Here is a 24336-nt window from a genome sequence, read left to right as displayed (position 1 = left end):
AAAGTAAGAAAATGTGTGAGAAAAAATCTGCAGTTAGTGTGTTTTTATTATAAAGTTTAAACCGATTGATTTGTGTTTCTTTGTATTATTTTCTTTTAACATTATTATCAGACGTATGTTTGACGTACATTTACTATTGGTTGTATCAAAAACTTTTCGCTTAATTTGTGATATTGTTTTTTGTACTTATAATTAATTTTGGGTGGTTTACCTCTAGTGATGAAATATAAAACAATTCCGAATCCTCGATAATTAAAGATCTTTTAGTATCATCGTTTTTCTGATAGTTGTTATGAAATTTATTTTTCACTTGATGAACTGGTAAATACTTTATGAAATGTATTAGCACCAGAGGTCAGGTAGATAAATGTATAACAACATTTGACGGTTGAATGACAGAGTGGAAGTATTTAATCAAATATGGCTGGTAAACGTAACATTACTTACAATAAACCAGCAGAACCATCGTTTTTAAAAAAGTTAAAAGAAAGGATAGGTTATCAAGAGGGTCCATCTATCGAAACAAAAGTATTTATGTTATTTGATATTGGTATATTTTTTGCTATATTCTTTTTAATGTTAAACAAGTAAGTGTTTGTAAATTTCTAAACGTAATTAATAGTAGTTGTGTTAGTAATACTATAACTAAAAATTATAAATATAGTTGACGTTACTGTTAATATTATTGAAGACTGCGATTACTAATTCCGCTGCTACTACATCTAGTGGAACTGAGTGTTTGTAAACTTGAGGCCCAAAGTTTACAAATAGTAGCAGTCCTAAGTATAAATTGTAGTATGTTTAATAATATTTATGTTATAATGATTTATAATAATAGCAGAACATTCATTTTATTTTTAATTCATAAAGTCATAATATTAATTATCTGATTAATTAGTATTAGGTTCTTACATTATATTAAAGAAAATAAAAGGTGTGGATTAGTGTGAAAAGTTATATACAGTATAACTTGTACTTTAACCTCCATGGATTACCATTGACCGTGTTGATGCTTTATGAACATTAAAAGTTATTGCTGATCCATTTTGTTGTGTGTTCAGTCTACAGTTCAATTAGATTATGAAATCTATTGTTTGGACACTTTTTGTTTTCCTAAGTAATAAGAGACATTTTAAATCGTAATACAGTAAAATATAAGGTTTATTTGTTATGCTGGAGCTGGATTTTAGTTTTAAGTATGAAATCAACAAAAATATACCATTGGCATCAACTTTCATTTATTCCAACCATGTATTTTTTAAATTTTTAAAAATGGCTTTTGTAATGGTGAAACTTTGATCATATGAGAGATTTTACTCGATAAATAAGGCATGTTCAAAAATTATTTGCTGTCTTGTTTTGTGTATGATTTTCAAAAGATGTTAAGTGACATATAAGAATGTAAGAAGACAAAATGATATAAGGCAATTTAGCTCATTGATATAGCATCAAACCAAAAAAGAAAACTTTTGTATGCATAATTTGTGTAGTACTTCCAACATTAAATAGTTCAATTTAACAGTACAAGTCTCATCATTAGGTATTATTTCACAAGTTTATAATCAATCAAAAATAAACTTGACTCGTAATGTGAGGGTTGTGGGTTTGAATTCCCATGACACCAAATATGCTCGCCCTTTCAGCCATCGGGGCATTGTAATGCAATGGTCAATCCCATTATTCATTGATAAAAGAGTAGACCAAGAGTTGGTAATCTTACACTGCTAAATTAGGGACTGCTAGCGCAGATAGCCCTCGTGTAGCTTTGCATGAAATTCAAACCAAACTTATCCAAAAAATACAGAGGACCAATGAAAACAAACTTCTAAGACATTAAGTGTCAGCACTTCAAATATGGTGCTTCATTACTAGTAGCAACAGTTATGGTTCAAGTCAAATTAACTGGCCTGCAGTTCATCATTTTTTCCACAAACCTCTTCCCTTAAAAATGTTTATCATGTTTGTAGTTTTCTCAGCAAACAGATATTTTTCCAGTGTCAAACTTCTGAAAAAATAATTTGAAACCTACTGTAACTAATTGTTAAGCTTGTTCAAAGTTTTTGAATTAATGACATCAGGGCCAAGAGATTTATTCTTAACACATTTCACCAAGTTTTCTGTTTCAAATATCTTGTACATACTCCTGATAAAAATAGTGGATATATCACTTATTCTGTCCTTTTAGTAATACATTAAGGGTAAGCCAAATGTTAGGACAGAAGTGGGGCTTTAAAGACATGATAAAGAAAGACTTGTATCAAATTATTATGAGATGACTTTGTTCTTCTATAAGTTTTTTTATTTTTTACAAATAATTTTAACAATATTCTTCTTTATGAACAATTACTAGAAAGAAATGTAGAACTAACAATACAATCATATTGATTCTGAGCTCATTAATTACAAATTATAAGAATAATAAAACTTAAAAATCAGATTGTATTAAAACCAGGGTTTTGAAAAAGACTTAAGGATTGGATATGCAGGCCACTTGCTACTAGTTTTTGTAAGTCCTTGAGTTGCTGGTGTATGCTGAAGAATTGGAAGCTGGCTTATGTTACTCATCTGTTCAAGAGAAGTGACAAAAAATTATTTCAGTTATTTTATGACTATTAGTCTTGAATTAGTTGCAGGAAGAGTTTTGAAAGTTTGATAAAAGAGGCTTTGAAATTCATTTAACAAAGTTTCGTATGAGTTGTTATTCTATGAAGATAATGGTTAGGGCATAGGGGATAAGTCAGTTCATTAAAGAAAAAAGTAGCTGAATGGAAGAGAAAGCAAAGGTTTGTCATGATTGGAATTTTGACTTCATAGTGGTGAACGAATTTATGAATGATGTAATCATGTATCTATACCCAAGTAATCATTACCTAGAAAGTATCAAGCTCTGTCATGTTTGGTCATGATGTTTAATCTTGCATTTGTAGCTGAACTCCTAACCTCTCACAGGTTCAGATGAGTTGGAGTTTTCATTCCTTTCGTAATAACAGAGCCGTGAACCTTATGAACAATCTCATTATCTAATATGTTTACAAGAGGACTATGGTACTTCAAGCAGAAGACTTCAGATTAACAAAGCAAAAACATGCATTATCAGTGTGAAGTTGACTACCAACTATGTTTTGTTCAAGTTCTTTCTTATCAACTTGGGAAGAGAAGTTGTGTTTTTATCATACCAGGATCTGAAAGATCAGAATTGTAAATATCTTATAAATTTTAAATCTTGTTTATAAGTGGCTGGTATAATTATTGTATTCCATTATAATTTTAATTTTGTGTATTATAAATTTTGAATTAATGTATTTTCTTTTTGTTTTCAGTACATTTTGTTTCAATTTTATCTTGAGTTATATTTTATTTTAATCAAGGTTTATATAGATCTTAAAAAGATTTTATATTGTTTATTAAAGTCATTTTTATATAGTGAGGTGGAGAATATATTTGGTCTTCCACAATTATCTGCTTTGATTTCTCAGTTTTTGTATTGATTATTTATTTTTGATAGAAACAATTATTACCTGTTGATGATACAAGTGATGAAGAACGAGATGATGAAAAACCTTTGGTGGTTGTCTTAGAAAAAGGTGATTTAACATATGAAGAAGCAGAAAATTACAAGTATTCAAAAAAACCTGTTGTGGACGATGAAGGTAAAGATAACTTTTAAAAACTGTCAACTGAATTCATAAATTAACTAAATGGTCAAGGCTAATTCATTGTGTATAACCTGAACTTTTGTTCATCAGCCGTTAGTTTAGAATCGTTAAGGCAGACAAATTTTGGCAATTTGAGTAACTTACCATCTCCACATTATTTTGTTGCATATGTGAAAAACAAACAAACAAAGAATTTCAACATCTTTTTCTCTTTTTTTGCTTACAGTAATGTTCAGAAATTTTGAACGTAATGCTATGGGTTAAAGTTGTAATAATCCTATTTACATGTCATCATTTGTTCACTTTGGGTCATCTTCACTGAAGGGATATTCTAGACAAGGAAAAAAAATGCACTACCCTTTTGGTTATGACAAGAAGGCCAATTTTTTGAAATGTCCATAAGTCATGCCTGAAGGTACATCTAAACAATTTTACATCTAACATTGTATGATTGTGTTGATTTTGTTACCTCTAGATGCGACTTGTAAATTCAGAAACATTTTCTTGTTTCTACAAAATAAAGAGCTATTACTTCACTTTAATGCTGTGATACTTTTCATGCATGTCACATGCCTTGAACAAAGGTTCTGCCCATACTTGCATTAATATGCATGTACTAGTCTATGACCTGATTATTGATAGACATTTGCCCTCCACAAACAAGAGGGCAGCACATACTACTTGGGCACTATTCCCCATGAGCATCAGCACTGGAACAAAGTTTCATTGTTTCCTCAGCATTGCTTTTTTCAGACATGTTATTCTTTGGCATTAACAGACATTTTGTGCTAATTATTTTAAATGTTTGTTTCCAATTCATAGTGTATATTTTCTGTCCTTAATTTTTTTGGATTGTAAGAAAGCATGATACCAAATTTTAAAAAAATTGAGTTAGAATTTTGGTTTATCTTCAATTTGTAATTTCTTTCTAACCCTTTCACTATAATTGGAACATATATTTCTCATTGCACTGTTTGTGTGTGTGTGTGTGTGTGTGTGTAAAGTTAGTTTTGTAAATCATCTGGATTATGATTAGTCACATTTATACATCTCCTGAGGTTCTGACATTCCTGAAACAGGATTCATCCACAACTGTGACTATGACTGAAGAGATACTAGTCAGATACTAGCCATTATATACTGGATTGTTTCCATTCTGATCTTAGTTCCAGTTCCTGATCTCCTTATTCTGTTACTTTAGTTGGACTTGCTCCACCTTTCGAGTTTAACCAGTGTTGTTTCCACAACAACTTTGCTTCTTATTTACTTTTCCTGAGGAGAAACAAGTAACCTCAGCTCCATGCTATCGTTTGGATTACATACACATGTCTTGTTTTCACTTTGTCCAGTTGTTTTTTTTACTGAACCTTGGGCTACCTTTTGCACAAGTCTCCATCACTAAAGTCTCTTTATTTGGATATCTTATCTCACTCTCTTGTTTACCTTTTTAGCACTTCACTATTATCACCCTTTTTAGAGTTTTTTTTTTATCATGAGTCTTTCAACTTCACTGTGGAAAGTTACATATACCTGTTTTCCCACCTTGCTATTGATTTTATTGTGTCCCAATTAAGTTGGTTTCTTTATTTTTAAGGTGTATTTTGTTAGGATGCCTTACTTTCTGACATTGTATCCTTTTTATATTCTCACAGGGACCTTTGTGTTGACCCTTTAATAGGGATGAGATTTTTTTTAGGTGTTTCTTAACTTTTGCACCAGGGAGCCTTACCAGGTTTATATTCACCTAGAACATTATGAGGTTGCCCTTTCTCTTGTTCCTAATCCTCGTGTTAGTATCCAACATCTGGGAAATGTCATATGTGGGTTTTGGAGGAAACTCGTTGCTGGAGCTACCCTTTGGTTCTTATCCAATGGGAGTTCTTCCATGAAGATGGGAAATTGGCAACCTGTTATTTCTCTCTTCTACATCAACCAGCTTTAGTTGTTCCTTGGTTCCACATCAATGTTTTCTGCACTCTTTGGTGGGTATATTTCTGCTATGTAAGTGATTAGAATATATACCTCAGAAGGTTTTTTTCTCATCTCAATTGGTTTATGCAAAAATTCTTTTCTTAATCCTTTGCTTCACATTGACTATAAACATGTATGTATTCACTCGTTTTGCTCAGAGCTTGCATACTTTAGGTCAACTGTTCCACTACTTTATGGACATTCAGGGTTCGAAATTTTCTATTTGAATCCGGGCATGTTCGTTAAAATATCAAGTTTGACCGGCACTTTCCCATCTATTACCGGACATCGTGACCGGTGGTCATATTCCTAACATACCAGACACAAATACATAGTCCCCTGAAAAGTAAGTGATGCAAAAGCTGTGTATGCACAGCCCAAAGATTTTCCTTGAAAGTATATTCTATAATGAGTGGAAAATAACTTGCAAAATTTAATATTTAATTCAAGACAAAAAAAAAAAAAAAGGCAAATTTTAAAAAGCGGTTGTGAACGCTCACAAAATGCACTTTTAAGGTCGCCTTATCTTTGCTGTCCTGGATAGTCACGTGACTGCCAAACATTGACGACGATCTGACCATGGCGTCTGATAGTAAAAAAAAGGTGAAAATCACACGATCTATTTCAGTTTGGCTTCATGAGCAAGACTAATGAATCAGAAGACAATACTGTGGAACCCCAAGTGAAAAAACCCAAGCTTGTTGATCCAAGCCCAAGTGTTAAAGCAAAAACTGTTACTGCTGTTACTGATGCTCAGCCTACTAGTCGTTTCCAGGATGAATGGAATAGAGGCCGACCATGGCTGGAGTATAATAACGCTACCAGACTGATGTTTTGCTCAATTTGTCAGGAATATGACCAAAGTAGTGGAAGGCAGAAGAACACCTTCATAACAGGATCTTCCAACCTGAGAGCAAGTGCTGTTAAGGAGCATGAAAACAGTCGTGCCCACAGTCTAAGTTGTCAAGCTAAGACAGCAAAAGAAACACCTGATTTAACTCCCATGATGAAAGAATTGAGCAAACCTAACCAGACTGAGAAAGATCATTTACTTGTGCTGTTTAGGACTGCCTTTTATATGGCTTTGAATGCCAAACCATTTAGCGATTTTCAAGAGCTTCTGTTCCTACAGAAGCACAACTTTGGTATGAACTTAACAGAACATTATGCCAATGACAAACAAGCAGTTATCTTTACGAAGTATGTTGCAGAAACAAATAGAATTAATGTCAGATCTCATCTGCACACCTCATTATTCTTTGGCATTATGACTGATGGCTCAACAGACACTGCCAACATTGAGCAGGAGATAGTCAATGTAAGATACTTGGACAGTGACTGTTACCCAGTAACCCACTTCCTGTCTCTGCAGTCAGTTGAGAAGGCTGATTCTGAACACTTGCTACAGGCACTTAGTTCAGGTAAAGGTTTCTTAATTACCTAGGATAAGAATTTTCTGGATTTATCCCGAATTCCTAATTAAGAAAAATTAAAATGGACAATATTTCATGTACATTTGTGTTTTAATTCAGGTTTACATAGTCATTCCATTATTAATATACATCAGTGAAAACTCAATCATTTTTCAATTGATTTAAACCAAGAAGAACCATGTATTTACCACTGACAGAATTGGAGCTTAACCTAGCACAACTAGTGTAATAGATAATGGAGCAATTCAATTTTCCAAAGTACAAATTTACATTTTTTTTATTTATTTTTTTTTTTACAGAAAGTAACTAATATTGGGTTCTAATTTTTTGTACTTGCAGCGTTGTCCATATATGGCAAGTTTTCCGACTGGCTTGAATCAATTGTATGCCTGACAGCTGATGGGGCAGCTGTCAATTTTGGCACAAATAAAGGACTTGTCAACAGATTGAAGGTGCAAAAACCTAATTTGATAGGGATCCACTGTGTTAGTCACAGATTGGAACTTGCAATTAAGAAGACTGTCAAGGACATCCCTTACCTTAATAGTATCCAAACTTTTTTAGAAAACCTATGGAAGTTTTATAACAATTTGCCACGGAAGTGGACTGGCCTCAAAGAAGCTGGTAAAGCCAACAACATTGTTGTTAGAAAGCCAACAAAAGGGACAGGAACCCGGTGGGTGGCCTACAAAGAGCGAGCTGTGGAGTTAGTTTCTCATAACTGGACAGCTTTAGTGAAGCATTTGTATCAAGTAAAGCTGCATGACAAATTGTAATGTGGACAGAAAGCTGCAGGATTATGCGGTACTTTGACAAGCCTTAAATTCATCCTGTACATGGACATACTCTTGGCAGTTCTGCCTGTTTTGACATCTTTTAGTCTCAAAATGCAAGACAATTCTGCTACTGTGAACATTGTTTCTGACAAACTCGCTGTTTGCAAAGAGAAGCTGGGCAATCTGAATCATGTTGAGAGATCCCAGAAAATTGTCAAAGAGCTCACAACATGTGAACAAACTGACAAGTTGTTACTTAGAGGAAATTTAATTGCTATTAGCAGTCAGACAAGGACCAGAGGCTCAAAAAGTGCCACAAAAGAGACAGTTGCTCAATCCGTGGCTGAAGAAATTGCCATCTTCATAGGTAAAATTGTCACATATCTGAATGAGAGATTTGAAGAATTTGATAAGGATTTTATTGGTGCCTTTCAAATTTTTGAACCAAGCAACTGGCCTAAAAGCAAGGAAGCATTGTCATCTTATTGCCATAATAAACTCCAGACACTATCGGACCACTTTGGTGCTCTGCTAGAAGCTAAGGGTTTCAACATTGCAACTGATATTTGCCAAGCTGACTTACACGAGACACTGCTCAAAGCCACAAGATTTGCCAAATCAGGTAAGTCCCTGGCTAGCAGTGCAAGTGGATTGTGGGCACACATGTTAAGTCAAATTACTGTTGAGGATGGTAAACCTTTCACTGGATCAACAGTGTTGGCCTTGGTATGCCTCATGCAGGTGATTTCCATGTCATCTGCTGAACCAGAACGTGGATTTTCCCAGATGGCAGTTATTAAGGATGACTGGCAGTCTAAACTAATAAATGATTCTCTTAATGATTTGATGCCAATAAAATTAGCTAAGAATAAGACCTGTGATCTTGCAAGCACAGAATTACTGTGCAAGTCTGTGGAACCTTGGTGGAAGGAGAGTAAAAAACCCAGACAATTTGTGAGTCCACATGGAACTCACACACGTAGAGACAATAGAGATACTGAGTCTACATCAGCTGATGTCTTAGTGCTGGATGACTAAATCTACCAATTTGATTGATGTGCCATTTTTAATGGATACAAGGCTTGTTGCCACTTGCTTTGAAATAATTTTTCAGTGCCATAAATAAAATGATTGTTTTATATAATAATTGTCTCTACTTCATTTCTTGTTTTCAGTAATGTCCGGTGACAATTTTGAGGTGTCCTGCTAAAATTTCAAACGTCTGGCAAGTTTCACTGTCCAGCAGGACACATGTCCTGCTGAAAATTTAGAATATTTCTACATCTGACGTTCATCCAATACAAGACCCTACACAATGTATCATCAATTGTTGTGACTGTCCTTTTCATTCAGGAATTTTCCCATTTGGAGTGATTAGTTTACCTCTATAATTCAGTCTTTATCCCCTACCTAGTGTCTCATTCATTTAGGTTTTTTCTCTCAATTTTATATAAGGTAAATCTTCATGTTTCTTTATATTTGGTGCATGAGGATTTTTCTTTTTTATTTGGGTTGGGGGGGAGAATAGACTCTCTTGTTTCTCTCATGTTAACTTCCTATACCAATAAATTATTATCTAATATGCAATTGTTGTGGAATTTCTTGCACATATCACAAACCCTGAATAGACTCCCACCCCTGCACATGTGTGTGTATTGTGTCAGCCTATGAACCAATTATCATAATGTGTTAATCTTCCACATTACAAGGGCAATACAATTTCTGTGCAGTAATCCCCAAAAACACTAGCAATAGATCATGGACCCATTCTTTCCTTGGTATTCCCTGTTTTCAATTGTGTTTTTTTATTTTGTGTTATGAGCTAATCATGGCTTATCTACTGCCTTCCTTTATTTAGTTCTACACTACTTTTGTCCTTGCTGTACTTCCATTTCAACCACACGATTGTAGCCTTGTTTTCTCTTGCCACAATATTTCTTCTTAGATACTTCAAACAATGATTGTCAGTAACTGATATAAAAGAAAAAATCCACAGACTTGGTTATTCCTCTTCATAGCCAGCCACAGGCACCTCAATTGTTCAGTAGTTATCCCTTCAGCTTACCTCACACAGCAGGCGGCTTGAGTGCGACAGGTCTCGGATATATATCAATCTATGGCATGCTACCATGTTTATAGTGAACGTGTGAAAATACCATGATCTTGTAAAGCTATAGTGATCTGGGGTAAAGTCACATGTTCATTACTGATGTTATGCTATTGTGTATCAGAAGGTTGGTTCTGTTCTGTCTACTTCTTCTCTAGTTCAGGTCTCTCATCATCCATTGTTTTCTGTGGAGACTTCCTCACCTGCAGACAGTTATGGTTAGCTTTTCCACCTCCAGCCTATGCTCTTCTCTCTGTGAGGAGGAACTTTTCCATTAAATTAACCAAAATATGTGTGTGAATAGGTTTGTAAGAAATTAATTTAACCTTGAATTACTAATGGAACATAATCCCAGACTAAATAGTCATTTTCTTATACAAATAAGCTCACTAATTATTAATTTTTACATATTTATTAACAATTTCCTTCACATGATGCCTTTGTTTGTTAATGTGAACTGAGGATACCTACAAGAAAAAACAAATATCAGTTATATAATTGTTTAAATTCATTGTTTTTGTCAAGAACTTAAATATCACTTACTAATCCTCTTGTTTGTATTCAAATTATAAAAAATAGCACAGTATATTTTACTACATTTTTAAATAGTGCAGTATAAAAATCATGTATACATACAATCCATCTATATTTGAAATAACCAAAACAGTCAAAATGCATGTTTTTAAATGGGCTGAAGTATTGAAATGATTTTGGTAACTGTCTGTGCATGAAGTATTTCATATTATCCAAATATTTTGATAGTTTTTTTTATTAGAGAGATGGTTGTACTATCTGTATATTTTCATTTTTTATAATACTGCATTCAAAACTTGTTATAATTTAACATGTTTCAATACTTCAGTATAATGATGGAAGTTGTTAGATAAATAAACTGACTGCTATAGATATGCCATCTTGTTAAAGCAAGATGAATAAAAATTTAACTTGTCTTTCTCTGAATTTGGAGCTGTGAACTGATTAAACTATATGACTTCTGATTTGCTTAGTCTATGGTTGTTTCCTCTTAATTAAAATTTGTTTATTTCTAACAAATTTGGGAAAATGTCTTTAACGTTAAACTTTACAGTTTTTTTGTAAGTCTATATTTAAATAATAATCTTTAACATTTCTGACATTAGTAACTATTCTAACACTTATTATAACACTTCCTGTGTTAGTAAGTTTGACTTGTTATATAAAAAGATTTTCACTAAATTTCAGCACTAAAGAACTTGGTGCCAGCCCTTATTTAAATATGTTTATCAAGTATTCCCTAAAACTCCTTTAAATTAACTGCATCTACCACATCTATAGCCAACCCAATCAAAAGATCAACCACTCTGTTTGGAAAATAAAGTTTTCTTAGCTGAAAGTAAATCCTACCCTGCCAAAGCTTATTTGTGTCCCCTAATTTAATGTTAAATGGGAAAAAAAACAGTTGATGCATCAACTCTTGATTCCCTTAATCAAATATTTAAGCACTTCAATTGGATTTCCTTTAACTATTCTTTTTTTCAGGGGTAAACAAGTTCAGAGATTTTAACACATCATCATATGACAGGTTTCCACCCTACATATCACCCTACTAGTCCAACTCTGTCTTTCCAACAATCCAATGTACTTTTTAAGGTAAAGGACCCAAGACTGACCACAGTACTCCAAATGTGACTTTAAATGTTGCATTCAATATTTCAAATGTGACTTATACTGTGACTTTAAATGTTGTATTCAATATTTCCATTGACACAACCTAAAATCTTGTTTGCCTTGCCTCTAGAAACATCACACTGTTTGGATGGCTTGAGAGATTGATAAACCAGAATACCAAAATCCATTTATTTTATAACAATGTTAAGTTTATTCCCATCAAAATTATACATAATAATTCAAAATATGATATCCTACAAAAAACATAAAGTAGTCTTTTAACAATACCATGTATTTTTTCATAGACTTTCTTTTTGTACTGTGATGTTTCATCATGCTTCATGAAATATTCAGTTTTTATGTACACACACACAAACAACTTATGGTTTCATATTATCCATTTTCTGTTACTTTTAAGGTTGTGAGTAATTTCTTTCATTAACTGTCAGGTCTTTGTGGCAAGAAAATTCTTTATAAAAAGCCAACTAAACGAAGCATAAGAAACGATGAAAACCCTACCAAAAGTTGTACTAAAAAGAAGACACAAGATAAAGACAGAACTCAACCTAAAAAGGTCAAAAATAGCAGTCTGCTTTCATTTGATGAGGACGAAGAAGAAGGATGATTGTGTAGTTTATTTTAAGGAAGAAAATGTTTTTAGATGAAAATATAAATTAAAGTTAACTCCAATGTTTCATGAATGGTTTTGAGTCTTGTTGGGTTGTCTGAGCTTCAAGAAAAAAATATGTTTATAAGCTTTGTATTAACTTTGCATTTTTGGAGTACAAGATGTGAAAAGTAATAAACTTTTGCAGCAAATTTCTTAAGTAATATTTTAAAAAGCAGTAAATAATATCATTGTCATTATTAATAATATACCTTTTGGTTGATAACTGGCTGTGAACCACATCTTATTTTGATATACATAAAATGTTTTCCATGTAATGATTGTGTATTCAGTGAACTCTTTCATCCATGAATTAACACTTAGTTTCAAGATTTTTTGTAAATTTTCAAACGATGCCAAGTAAACCAAATTGACCCGACAATAATATTATCTTGTTAACTAATGTGAGTCCTTTTGTGGCACAATGGTATGTCTGCAGTCCTACAGTGATAGAAACTGGGTTTTAATACCCATTATGGGCAGACCACAGATAGCCCATTGTGTAGCTTTTTGTTTAATTACAAATAAAACTAATACCATAAGTTGTTGTTTATTAAACAAAGGTAAATAAGTATTTAACTGCATATCAGTTTCTGAAGCCACCTAAGATTCACACCAAGTTATATTGGACTGTCAATAATGCCTACAATTAAAGTACTAAACTTCACTGTGGCATAACAATATACCAACTATAGGTATATAAGACACAACCTATTGCCTGCAAGAAGTAAAGTAATTGTCAATAGAAATAGTCAATAAAATTATAAAATATAAACCCCACTACAATACCAACCTCTCAGAACAAAGAACTGTTCTCATAAAATAGAAAAAAAAAAGACAACACAGTAACAATTCTACCAGCAAACACAAGAAATACTATCATTATGGACAAAGGGGAATATTCCATCAAATTGTTAGCCAGTTGAAAGTGGTCATAACATGCAGATCAGATCTTACCTGACAGGAAGATTAGTAACAACATCACAAGCTTTGATGTATCCAATTTCACTAACATACCAAATTCTGCCACAATACAAATATTGTGTAAACAGCTTGAAAATGCTAGAACTCTTATGGAATGTTCCAACTATGAATAGATCTCACAAGCTGCTGTGTCAATATAACCTATTTCCAACTTGAAGGTAAATGCCACCAATGACAAGGTCTAATTACTTGGTGACCATACTTCCCAGTTTGGCCAGGACAATCATGCCCATGGATCTGTTTGTCATGGTATCCTGAAGAGATATCTCAGGATGTAATAAATGTCCTAGTTTGAGTTTTTTTTTATTTTCAGGTGACTCCAAATTTACCAAAAAGTTTTTAAAGAAAACTAGTAATTATGTTTTGACAATTTTTAAGTTTGACCACCTGTCATTTATGGTCACTTTAACTGTAGACTTAAATGTATCACCAGTATTCAGTAATTGCCATGTGGAACATTTTTAAGATAATGCTCTCAAAATAGCCATGCTTCATCTCGAGATTTGACTTTGATATGTTGATGATGCATCTGTAGTATGGCCACACATTACAAATTAGATTCATCATCCACTTGAACAGTCCACATCAGATAAGACAATTCACAATAAAAATGGAAAGAGGTGACAAACTCCCATTCTTTGGCATTACCAAGACACACAACTCATGTAGGACAGGAATTTACTACAAATAAACTGAAAAATAAGCAAGATAGGCTGTCTAATTTACAGAATGCACAAGAGTTTTTAGTTCTAATGAGCACATTACCATAATCCTGTAAAGTCTGATGAATATGAACATCAAGAATAAACATCAAAATTACAGACAAAAAGCCATATTACCTGCTATTGGGTGGTTCTTTCTGAAAACATACAGAACAGTACTGAAAATGCACAATACGATCCAATATGGCACAAACCAACCACCTAAATATCCAGTCAAGAAAACAAAAGACCTTTTACTGAATGTGAATTCTTATAAATTAGAGAAACAGAAAGATAAAAATGTTTTTGAAGCTTAATGGAATTCAATTCTGAAATGATAGAATATGATTCCTACAAAAAAAAAAAAAAAGAGAGAAAGAAAGACAAAAATAGCATATATTGTTTTGACTGTGCCATACTCAAACTAGCATACACTAGTTAGTGATTTGAATTCTAATGGCAGAGACCTAGTCAAGCAGGTAATGCATTAAGTTATAATCAAGAAGACCTGGGATTGATGCCAGGTTACTACCATCAGAAAAATGGTTATTTTAAGGACTTCCCTGAAAGATTAGCAGCCAAGATGTAGGATAAAAACTAGTTAATAATCAGTATCTGGACAAAAAAACTATTAATAAGCAATTAATAATTTGACTTAGGTGATTGTATAGGCTACTGACCATGACAGACATTGATATCCAATTGCCACAAACTTAAGCAAGTAAGTAAAATTACTTTAAGAGCATAACTGAAAACTTGTATGTTAAGCTTTAAAGCTGTATTTGTTTTTTAAAAGTTTGTTTTTCTTATACCACTTAACATTAGAATTGCCAGCATTGTTCATATGGATATAATCAGGTTTTAAAACATATCTGAAAAACATATACACCATATTGCTTATATGCATATGATTTTGTCTTTTGAGTAACATGAAAAATGTAAATAAAAATGCTATCAATGCTGCATTAATTGCACTAATTACTGATGAAGTATTTATGGATACTTTGTAACAGGTAATAAGAAACTTATTAAGATATAATACAATCTGTTGATCCCACTCACAGTGAACTGGGTAAAACAAGTTGAGAAGTTGAAGGCTAAATCACTTTAAAAAAATTCTAAATTTTACACTATACATTCATGTGTGTGCTGTAATGTGAACTTCAGGTTGAATAAACAGCCATAAATAACTAAGATTATCACATACAATTTCCACCTTGCCTTTGTCCAGTTAAGTGTTTATTGATGTTAAAGTAAAAATAAATTATCATTGAGTTTAGTCTTTGGTGTATGTAGTCATTCTGTGAAAGGGATTAAAGAGGGTTTCGTCTATAATAATTTATTTCTTTTGTGAATGTAAAAATTAGCATTATGAAATACAGTTAATAGCTGTATTTGCTAGTAATTACTTTAACTCTAGTTTAGAGGTAATATTGCCAGTAAGTTTTTAAATACAAGAACTGGAAATATCCTGAAACTAAGATACCTAGAAGACCAAGTAATAAGTTATTCAATTCTGGTTTTATTTTCCAAGTTTCTTGTTTTTAATATTATGTTTAGGATTTTTTATTTAGAACATTCTGATTTTTCAAAACAGCATGAAGCATGTAGGTTATATATTCTTCAAAAATTAGGAATCCTATCGGAAACATACTTTATAAAATTAAAACATAATGTGATACGTAATTAAAATAAGTATGCCATTATGTTGCATTAACTTTCCATCATAATGGCTAATTACTGAAGGTCTGAACCATTTTGGAGCAGAAAAAGTAGAAAGACTGAACACATGTTGATTGAAAGTTTATTTCATATTAGTGAAGTTTTTTTTCTTTTGTGAGTGGTCCCTCAATAGCACATGTTTACTAACTTGCAATGCTAGAAACCTGGTTTTGATACATACAATGGGCAGAGTTCCCATAACCCATTGTGTAGTTTTGTGTATACTTACAAACAAACAAACTTTAGTGGAGTAATACTTTGAACGAATGAGTTGTATAATGATACTGGTTTTTCATTTGGCGGATGGTTATGTTGAGGTAAACGTACGTTAACTTTTTTTACCATTTCTCCAATATAATAACAATCTCAACTTTAGTGTTTCTTAACTGGAAAGACAAATGAATCATATAATGGGGATAAATGTAAAGCTATATTAATGAATGGTTTTATCTTGAGGTAGGGTGAATCCTACTAATTTTGGATGAGAATAATAATAATAAAATTTTCACATCCTGGCATAAAACTGACAGATAGCCTTTGACATTCAAAACAAATGTCTTTCACGTGTGAAGTGTTATTTATAAAGTGAAATGTACCTCTAAACATGAAACATAAACTTTTAGTTGGATGGAATTCACGTTTGAGTTATCCTTGTAAATACGTGGTAACTCACTCGTAGGTACTGTAAATTACTAATTTCAGCATTCTTGGGCGTGCTTTGTACATGTTTCACAATTAAGTAGATGAGAGCAGGATCTCCAGTATAAAGTTGATGGCCTCCACAATATTAACCTGAATATGAAATATTGTTGTAGAGTGTACTTTTAATATTTTTATGTTTTGTTTCCTAGAGGGAGCTTTTTGCATGATGTATTAATGATTTGTGATAATTAAAGTTTCATGAATGTGTGGATACAAGAAGAAATTGAACAAGTAATTGTTAAGTTTTATTTGTGGGTTAAACCTATCAACAAATGTAGCCTGTATAACGTGTACCTTGGGGTTGAGTAAATAAATAACTTATTACAAAAAGGGGGAATGGACTTTGTAATATTTTAAATGAATAATCTGCCCAATCACAGAAACCGTTACAGCAATATAATCAGCCTTTAGGATCTGGACTAAGCAGATAGTCTGATGTGGCTTTGCTATAAGAAAACAAAACAAAAAAAACCGCAAGGAACAAATAAAATATTTCCAGAAAATAATTCACTAGAGATAATTATTACCTAAGAACAACCGTAATAAATCAAAAACAAAACTAAAATGTTGTAACTGAAATGAAATTAAACACTGTTAAGAAAAAAGTAAAAAGCTTAGAATATTTCAGGCAAAGATTTGGTTTGGTTTAGTTTTTGGAAATTCGCACAAAGCTACTCGAGGGCTATCTGTGCTAGCCGTCCCTAATTTAGCAGTGTAAGACTAGAGGGAAGGCAGCTAGTCATCACCACCCACCGCCAACTCTTGGGCTACTCTTTTACCAACGAATAGTGGGATTGACCGTCACATTATAACGCCCCCACGGCTGGGAGGGCGAGCATGTTTGGCGCGAACCCGCGACCCTCAGATTACGAAGCGCACGCCTTAACGCGCTAGGCCATGCCAGGCCCTTTCAGGAAAAGACTATTTATAGGGAAGTGAGCTATCTTGTTATTATTAGATCTGTGATTGTGGAGAACACGGAGGAATGTGACCTCTACGATGATGGATTGTCCGAGGAGCAGTTTTATGAACTGTTTGGAGATAGCGACAACGAATAATTTGAAGGCTTTTGAATTTCATAACTTGCATACTGATTTGCTGTGTTCTATTAAAGTGCAGTTTGCGTAAACTCTTTTAATACTTTGAAGAAATGTGGTTTAAAAGTTAGCATAAACGTACTTTGATACTGAAATATGTTGTGATAAGTTTTGTGCGTTAGATTGTTCTTTGTTATGTGTTTTAAATATGAATATTTATCATACAGTAAATAAAATAGTTGATGAAATTCCATTAAACGCTTGAACACCGAGTTTGGATTTATTCATTTATTTTCACTTTTCTATCTCTTCTATTTTTCTCCTTCTAATCTGAAATCGAAATATCGTATACGAAACCCAAAATTAGGTTTCTATTAATTTCCATTTTTTTTCACTTTTCTCTCGTTACCTGCTTTTCTTCCTTCGTCTTATAAACGAGTTTAAACGGAATATCGACAATCTCTCAGGTGAAGTTGGGACCCGTCTTATAAGCGAATCGTCTTATAAACGAATAAAAACGGTATATTACAAGCCCGGCATGGTCAGCTGGTTATTGCGCTCGACTCGTAATCTGAATGTCGCGGGTTCTATTCCCCGTCACACTAAACCTTTCAGCCGTGGGAGCGTTATAATGGTACGGTCAATCCAACTATTCGTTGGTAAAAGAGTGGCCCATGAGTTGGCTGTGGATGATGATGACTAGTTGTTTTCCTTCTAGTCTTACACTGCTAAATTAGGGACGGCTAGCGCAGATAGCCCTCGTGTTGACAAGCAAACCATCATACTACAAAACGTTCCAAATGTAAGTGATTAAAAAATCTCATTTTTCCTCGACAACGAGGCATACACGTGATCTCAACGTTGAATGTTACCTTTGTTATAATATGTAAGTTCTCGTTATCTCATCACTATTCAAACCGTACTTGTTTAAAAAAACGAAACTTTAATGTGCGTATTGGTATTTGATTTTCTCGCCAGTAGGATAAAAGTATAAAAAACGAAATTATTTCAGACGTTAAACAATTACTCGTGACTCTGAACACGTCCAATTGTTATTCTATTGTTGTTGTAACTTTCCACTTGCACGTTTCATGTTATTTAGCTTATTTATTTTTAGCTCTATTCATGTTAGTTTGAGAGTTAAATATGTTAAAGTTATGGGCAGTAGCCTAGTTAAACTATTGAAAACTTATTGTCTCCGGGCCCATGTTTTGACTGGACAAGCTAAAAGCATGTTAAATACGTATGCGTGTGTACTATTTTAGTTTTGTATGTAACAATTTAAGCTGAAATATATGTTTTGCTGTTAGGTGTTCGTGTCCATCCTTTCAGTGATAATTATAAGTGCTTATAACTTAAAACCCGTGTTTGATATCCGTAGTGGGCACAGTGGAGATTGCTCTTTGTATAGCCTTGCGCTTAAGAATAACCAAACAGGTGTTGGCAGAGAATGTTTCAGTTTGAAAGTGATTTACTGAATGATCAGGAAAATAGTTGTTAAATATTTTTGACTAGTAGCATATTATTATAAGTAATACACAGCGAAATTACAACTTTAACGATACGGTAATCAGGAAAATAATAGGTGAGCAGTAACTATGGACTTACTGCTTCGATTGTGCGTGGTTGACACAGAAAATAGTCCATTGAGGCTTTGTTCTGGAATTAGATTTCCCTCAAAATGCAGATTGACCAATGTGTATTTGAGTTACTAAAACAAGACAAAAAAGTTAAATCCATCAACGAAAAATAGATTTTTATGTTTACTTTTGAATTTCGCGCAAAGCTACACTTGGGCCATCTGCGTTAATCATCCCTAATTTAGCAGCTAGTCATCATCGACTCAGGGGCTACGCTATTACCAACGAATAGCGGGATTGACCGTAATGTTATACGCCTTTACAGCTGAAAGGGGAACATGTTTGGTTTGACGAGGATTAGATCCCGCAACCCTCAGAGTATGAGTCGAGTGCTCTAACCACCTGGCCATGCCAGACCTTAAATTTTTATAGTGATCGGGTACTGATTGAAGTTAATCAAAAGTAGTGAGTGTTCTGAAGTATTAACACAATAGATTTGTGTGGCTCTCATACAATTAATTAATACATGCAATTAATTGGTATAAAACTGAAATAATGATACAAATAAAAGAAAAGTAGCGTCCTCAAGTTTGTTAATTTCACGTCCAGTAATTAATTCAGTAAGAACTCAAATAATGGGAAAATGTATTACACAGTAACGTAGAAATCAGAATTATCTTAATTTCAAGTGAATTTTAAACAATAAAAGAGACTTAACAAAGTGAAACAATTTATATTTCAAATATAATCAAAGCAAAGGAAGGAGGTGTAAAGTGTGGCATCTTTACTGGCGGACCCGGCATGGCCAGGTGAGTTAAGACGTTCGACTCGTAATCTGAGAGTCGCGGGTTCGAATCCCCGTCGTACCAAACATGCTCGCTCGCCCTTTCAGCCGTGGGGGCGTTATAATGTGACGTTCAATCCCACTATTCGTTGGTAAAAGACTAGCCCAAGAGTTGGCGGTTGGTGGTGATAACTAGCTGCCTTCTCTCTAGTGTTACACTGCGAAATTAGGGACGGGTAACGCAGATAGCCCTCGAGTAGCTTTGCGCGAAATTCAAAACAAACAAATCTTTACTGAATAGATTTGTGATTTTAGTTTCATATTCCGTTGAATTGGTTCATACCATGAAATTTAACTGAATCAAGTTGCACTCGGTTGTTCCAAACCAGGAAAAAACGGTATTACATACTACTAACAAGGATCCCGTCCTTCTCAAGATGCAGATCCTACCCGCGTGATTAACGGTAAAACTCAGTTCAAAAGAAAGGATGTATCCTTTGGGTATCGCCTGATTTGCCATGAAAATATCAGGGTCAATCTCTGTACAATATACTTGTTGATAAAACTGCTTTTGTCCATAATAAAGTATATGTGGTATCTTAACCGAGTAATTAAGTTTCGAAAGTAACTGTGGCGAATGAAACGTAGTGGTTTCCTTGACTAACGTTATATGTGGAGAACACATATCAAAATGTACAGACATTTTGACTTTTTTTATTAACTAAAGATTAGAGAACATAAGGTAATCCTGCATACCATATGAGCATAGAAGTTAGCAAACCTGGATACTCCCTTGAAAGTACTCAAACCCGAGACGAGTGGATAATGCAACAGTTTTTATAAAGAATACTTAGAATTGAAAGCCAGTCACTACAACCACGCAAATGACTCATCTCAGGTCTAACGTGAAGATGGCAGAGATTGGCAACTGAAATATATACTCAAAAATATTTAGTATTAAATAATTAGTAAGTAATATTTGAAATGGCTTCTAACAATGGTATGAAACAAAACTAGTAAAGAAACAAATCAACTGTGATTGTTTTGCGTTGTAGCTTTTTAAATCTTACGATAATTACGTTGCAGCATAATCTAATTAATGATAATAAAAGTGATTTATTTCTTTGGTTGTTTTCTAAATTCGCGCAAAGTTACACGAGGGCTATTTGCGCTAGTCATTCATAATTTAGCAGTCTAAGACTAGAGGTAAGGCAGCTAGTCATCACCACTTACTGCCAACTCTTTTTACCAACAGATAGTGGGATTGACCGTAACAATATAACGTCCCTACGACTGAAAGAGCGAGCATGTTTGGTATGACGGGATTCGAACCCGTGACCCTCAGATTACGAGTCGATCGCCTTAATCATCTGGCCATGCTGGGTCTTCTTTTGTCTTAACATGCAAGTTTTGCAGGGTACATTTACCGATAGTCGTGATTCATAAATAAATAATCTTTCATATGTTAAATTTCCTTTTGTATGTATGTATGAAAAAAAAATCTAAAGCTGGTTGACTAATACAGTCACTATCTCAGCAGAAGATTAATGGCAAAGTTTGTTTGTTTTTGAATTTCACGCAAAGCTACTCGAGGGCTATCTCGTGTAGCTTTGCTTGAAATTTCAAAACAAACAAACCTTAATGTTTATTATCCACACATCATGTTGCACAGAGAAGCTTCCCGTGGTGAGAAAGTGTCTTTCAAATTTCATTTTACTGGAATTTTATGTTTCGTCCATTTGTTTTAGCTTTAATCCATCTTATTGCTTCATATCTGAAGGCAACCGCCCACCATTCTTTATCAAATCTAGTTAAACGTTAGCAGCTGTAGAACCATTGTTGAACAATACCCTACAAGGCTTCCATAAATAATTCTATTGATTCGTAGACTGCTTTCATTAAATAACACGTTTCTTATTTCTATTTTGGCAAACAGAGTATTCTCATTCTAAAAATGTAATGTCTTTGGTTCATTATCGATGACTGAATCATCACAATCTTTCATTTAAAATCCATATTTTACGCTATTACATCAGTTTGCTCTTCCTAACATTGTTTGGCACCAGCGTTTCTAGTAACATGTCCTTTTAAGTTACCATTGAAACACTTCTGTGCTATGATATATTTCCTCCATCTTGATTAAACAGTTCTTTCTCTAAATAAACGTTTTTGTCTACATTCCATAGCAACATTCTCTTTGAAGTTATAATTGAATAACTTTCTGTTATGTGATTTAGCTTTTTCCTTCTGAGTTAATAGTTGTTGACTTCTTTCTGCCTCATTAATTTTTTTCTTGTACTTTGTTTATGTTATTGTAATCCCTCTGTACATCAGCAGTTTTGTTATACTGTCTTTATTTTTAACCCATATCTTAAATTAATGTCTCTAACATTTTGATGTTCTTTTATTTTTATGTATTTTTCTCTTTGATCTTCTTTGTTTTCATTTAATTTTCCATTTCTTCCCCTGTCTTATTATTTCTAACGAATTTGCGATCTTATTCGTGTACGTGTAATCAACTTAAAGTTTGATGTTGGTTCTGTCTTATTTTTTCACAAATAACCCTCTTCCTGATAACAGTGTTATAACTGACAAATAACCCTCCTCCTGATAACAGTGTTATAACTGTTTTTATCGTTGTTGAGTTACTTTCATTACACTTAACAACAACGAAAATAATTTATTTATTTCGCTATAACATACATGTTTTACAGGTGTGTTTGTTTGTTTGTTTGTTTTGGATTTCGCGCAAAGCTACTCGAGGGCTATGTGCGCTAGCTGCTCCTAATTTAGCAGTGTAAGACTAGAGGGAAGGCAGCTAGTTATTACCACGCACCGCCATCTCTTGGGCTACTCTCTTACCAATGAATAGTGGGATTGACACCGAAACAGTATAATGCCCCCACGGCTGAAAGGGCGAGCATGTTTGGTGCGAACTCGCGACCCTCAGATTACTAAAAAAGAAGAAAATTATGTATAAAATTCGCATCTTAGCCTATTTCATAAAAAAACCCATTGTTCTTACCTTAAAAATTTGGTCTTGCTACTTTAGTGACGTTATAGAATTATGTTATTTGCAGGTAAACCGACTTTTCCGCCAAGCATGATATGGATAAATCCATAAATAACAGCAAATTTGATCAAGAAATAAGGGAAGTGTCGTGTAGTAGATATGTTAACTATGACTTAACTTGTATGAAAAATTAAACGTATTGGAGGTGTTTGAATGACAGTGAAAACAATTTTTTCATAGTGAAAATTTTTTTGACAGAAAAACAGCAAACAAACCAAAAGTTATGCGTAGCTGAGCGAACAAGTGGACGATCATCTCTACTAGATCAGTGAATAGTTTGTCAGTTAGGCGTTCCTGAATATTAATCTCTTTTGGCTAGTTACAGTTAAAACCAAGTAAACTGAACTAAGGAAGAACACATAAACTCAGTTTCCTTTCACAGTCAATAACGGTAACTCGTAATATTTATTTTCTCAGAGCACTGGTTAATTCGGCTATCAAGGACATTACAATGCTAAATTTGTCAATCTAGATCCTAAATGTTACACAATATCTTCTCGGGCAGAATAGACATTAAACACAATAGAACAAGATTGTCTCAGCGAATTTCTGAACCACGTATTTCAGTCATTATAGCACGGAAACTAAATTATCAATTTTTGTTTAATCTCTACATTACTGAAGTTGGTATAAAAGATGTGACATGTCAGCATGTTATGAAGTAGCACCCTGTATTAATTCAACTTGTAGCTTTGTAGGTATATATGTATGTTCAGTTGGCTCCACCCACAGTTATGGAGTTTCCTGCAGATCACTCGGGTATAATGGGAGTCTAAGAGTAGTTTTTCAGATCCGAATTTGGTGTCGTATTTTGTATTCCTAGTCCCCCTTTGTCCAGATGACTCTTCTACGGTTGGCACTAACAGGATCAAAGGTGGCAGGTGTACTCAGGAGGTCCATATCTATATAACATAGCCCTCTATTAAGAAAGGTATCATGGGGGAGCTATAATATGCCCAGAAGCTCAACCAGGCATGATGAGGTTTAGGATTAGGTTTTTAAAGTCCCTGTTTCTACCCACCCTCATGGAATCTAGGAGCACCATATTTGAACCTGTGTTTATATGCTCACGCACAAGCTAACTGAATCAGTCTTAACAAACTGCTCATGCGTGTTTCCTAACAAGATTTTTGTTCGGATACAGACCTCTTAGAGTAGTTATAAAAGAAACTGAGAAAAATGAACGAGCCTGATCGGTGCACTGGGGCCTTTGAATCTCATCTGGAGTATGAAGTATGGACTGTAATTTCGTCTAATTATTTTTCGGAACGTTAATGGTAAATTAATTCCAACTTAAAATATTCTTAGTATTAATAACCCTAAAAATCAATTTAACCTTCTTGTTTTAATTACATAAAATAGCAATGACATTGTAAAGCATTGGCCCGAAATGCATATATAATGAGAAAAAACGTGATCCAATATAATACCTATGTTAGTAATGAAAAGGTTTAAGATTTTCTAATGATGTTTTTGTTTTTTGTTTCAGGTTTATG

At 33.7% G+C, this 24336-nt stretch overlaps 1 protein-coding gene across 1 annotated transcript; it reads left to right on the top strand.

The window, feature by feature from the left end:
* The first annotated feature begins 355 nt into the window (after positions 1-355).
* On the top strand, positions 356-12639 carry LOC143233281 (uncharacterized protein KIAA1143 homolog). Its single transcript, XM_076469384.1, has 3 exons — positions 356-528; positions 3506-3650; positions 12040-12639. The coding sequence occupies exons 1-3, from the start codon at positions 421-423 to the stop codon at positions 12213-12215; spliced, it is 429 nt and encodes a 142-aa protein (XP_076325499.1). The 5' UTR covers positions 356-420; the 3' UTR covers positions 12216-12639.
* Positions 12640-24336: the final 11697 nt, after the last annotated feature.

Source organism: Tachypleus tridentatus, chromosome 12, assembly GCF_004210375.1.
Source record: "Tachypleus tridentatus isolate NWPU-2018 chromosome 12, ASM421037v1, whole genome shotgun sequence".
In the NCBI taxonomy this organism is placed as follows: Eukaryota; Metazoa; Arthropoda; class Merostomata; order Xiphosura; family Limulidae; genus Tachypleus; species Tachypleus tridentatus.
This window is presented reverse-complemented; position numbering and strand designations above follow the sequence as displayed.

Excerpts from the sequence above, each read along its gene's own strand:
- LOC143233281 (XM_076469384.1), top strand. The coding sequence starts at position 421 with ATGGCTGGTAAACGTAACATTACTTACAATAAACCAGCAGAACCATCG. Across the intron at positions 529-3,505 it reads GTCCATCTATCGAAACAAAA|AAACAATTATTACCTGTTGA; the intron begins GTATTTATGTTA and ends TATTTTTGATAG. Across the intron at positions 3,651-12,039 it reads ACCTGTTGTGGACGATGAAG|GTCTTTGTGGCAAGAAAATT; the intron begins GTAAAGATAACT and ends ATTAACTGTCAG.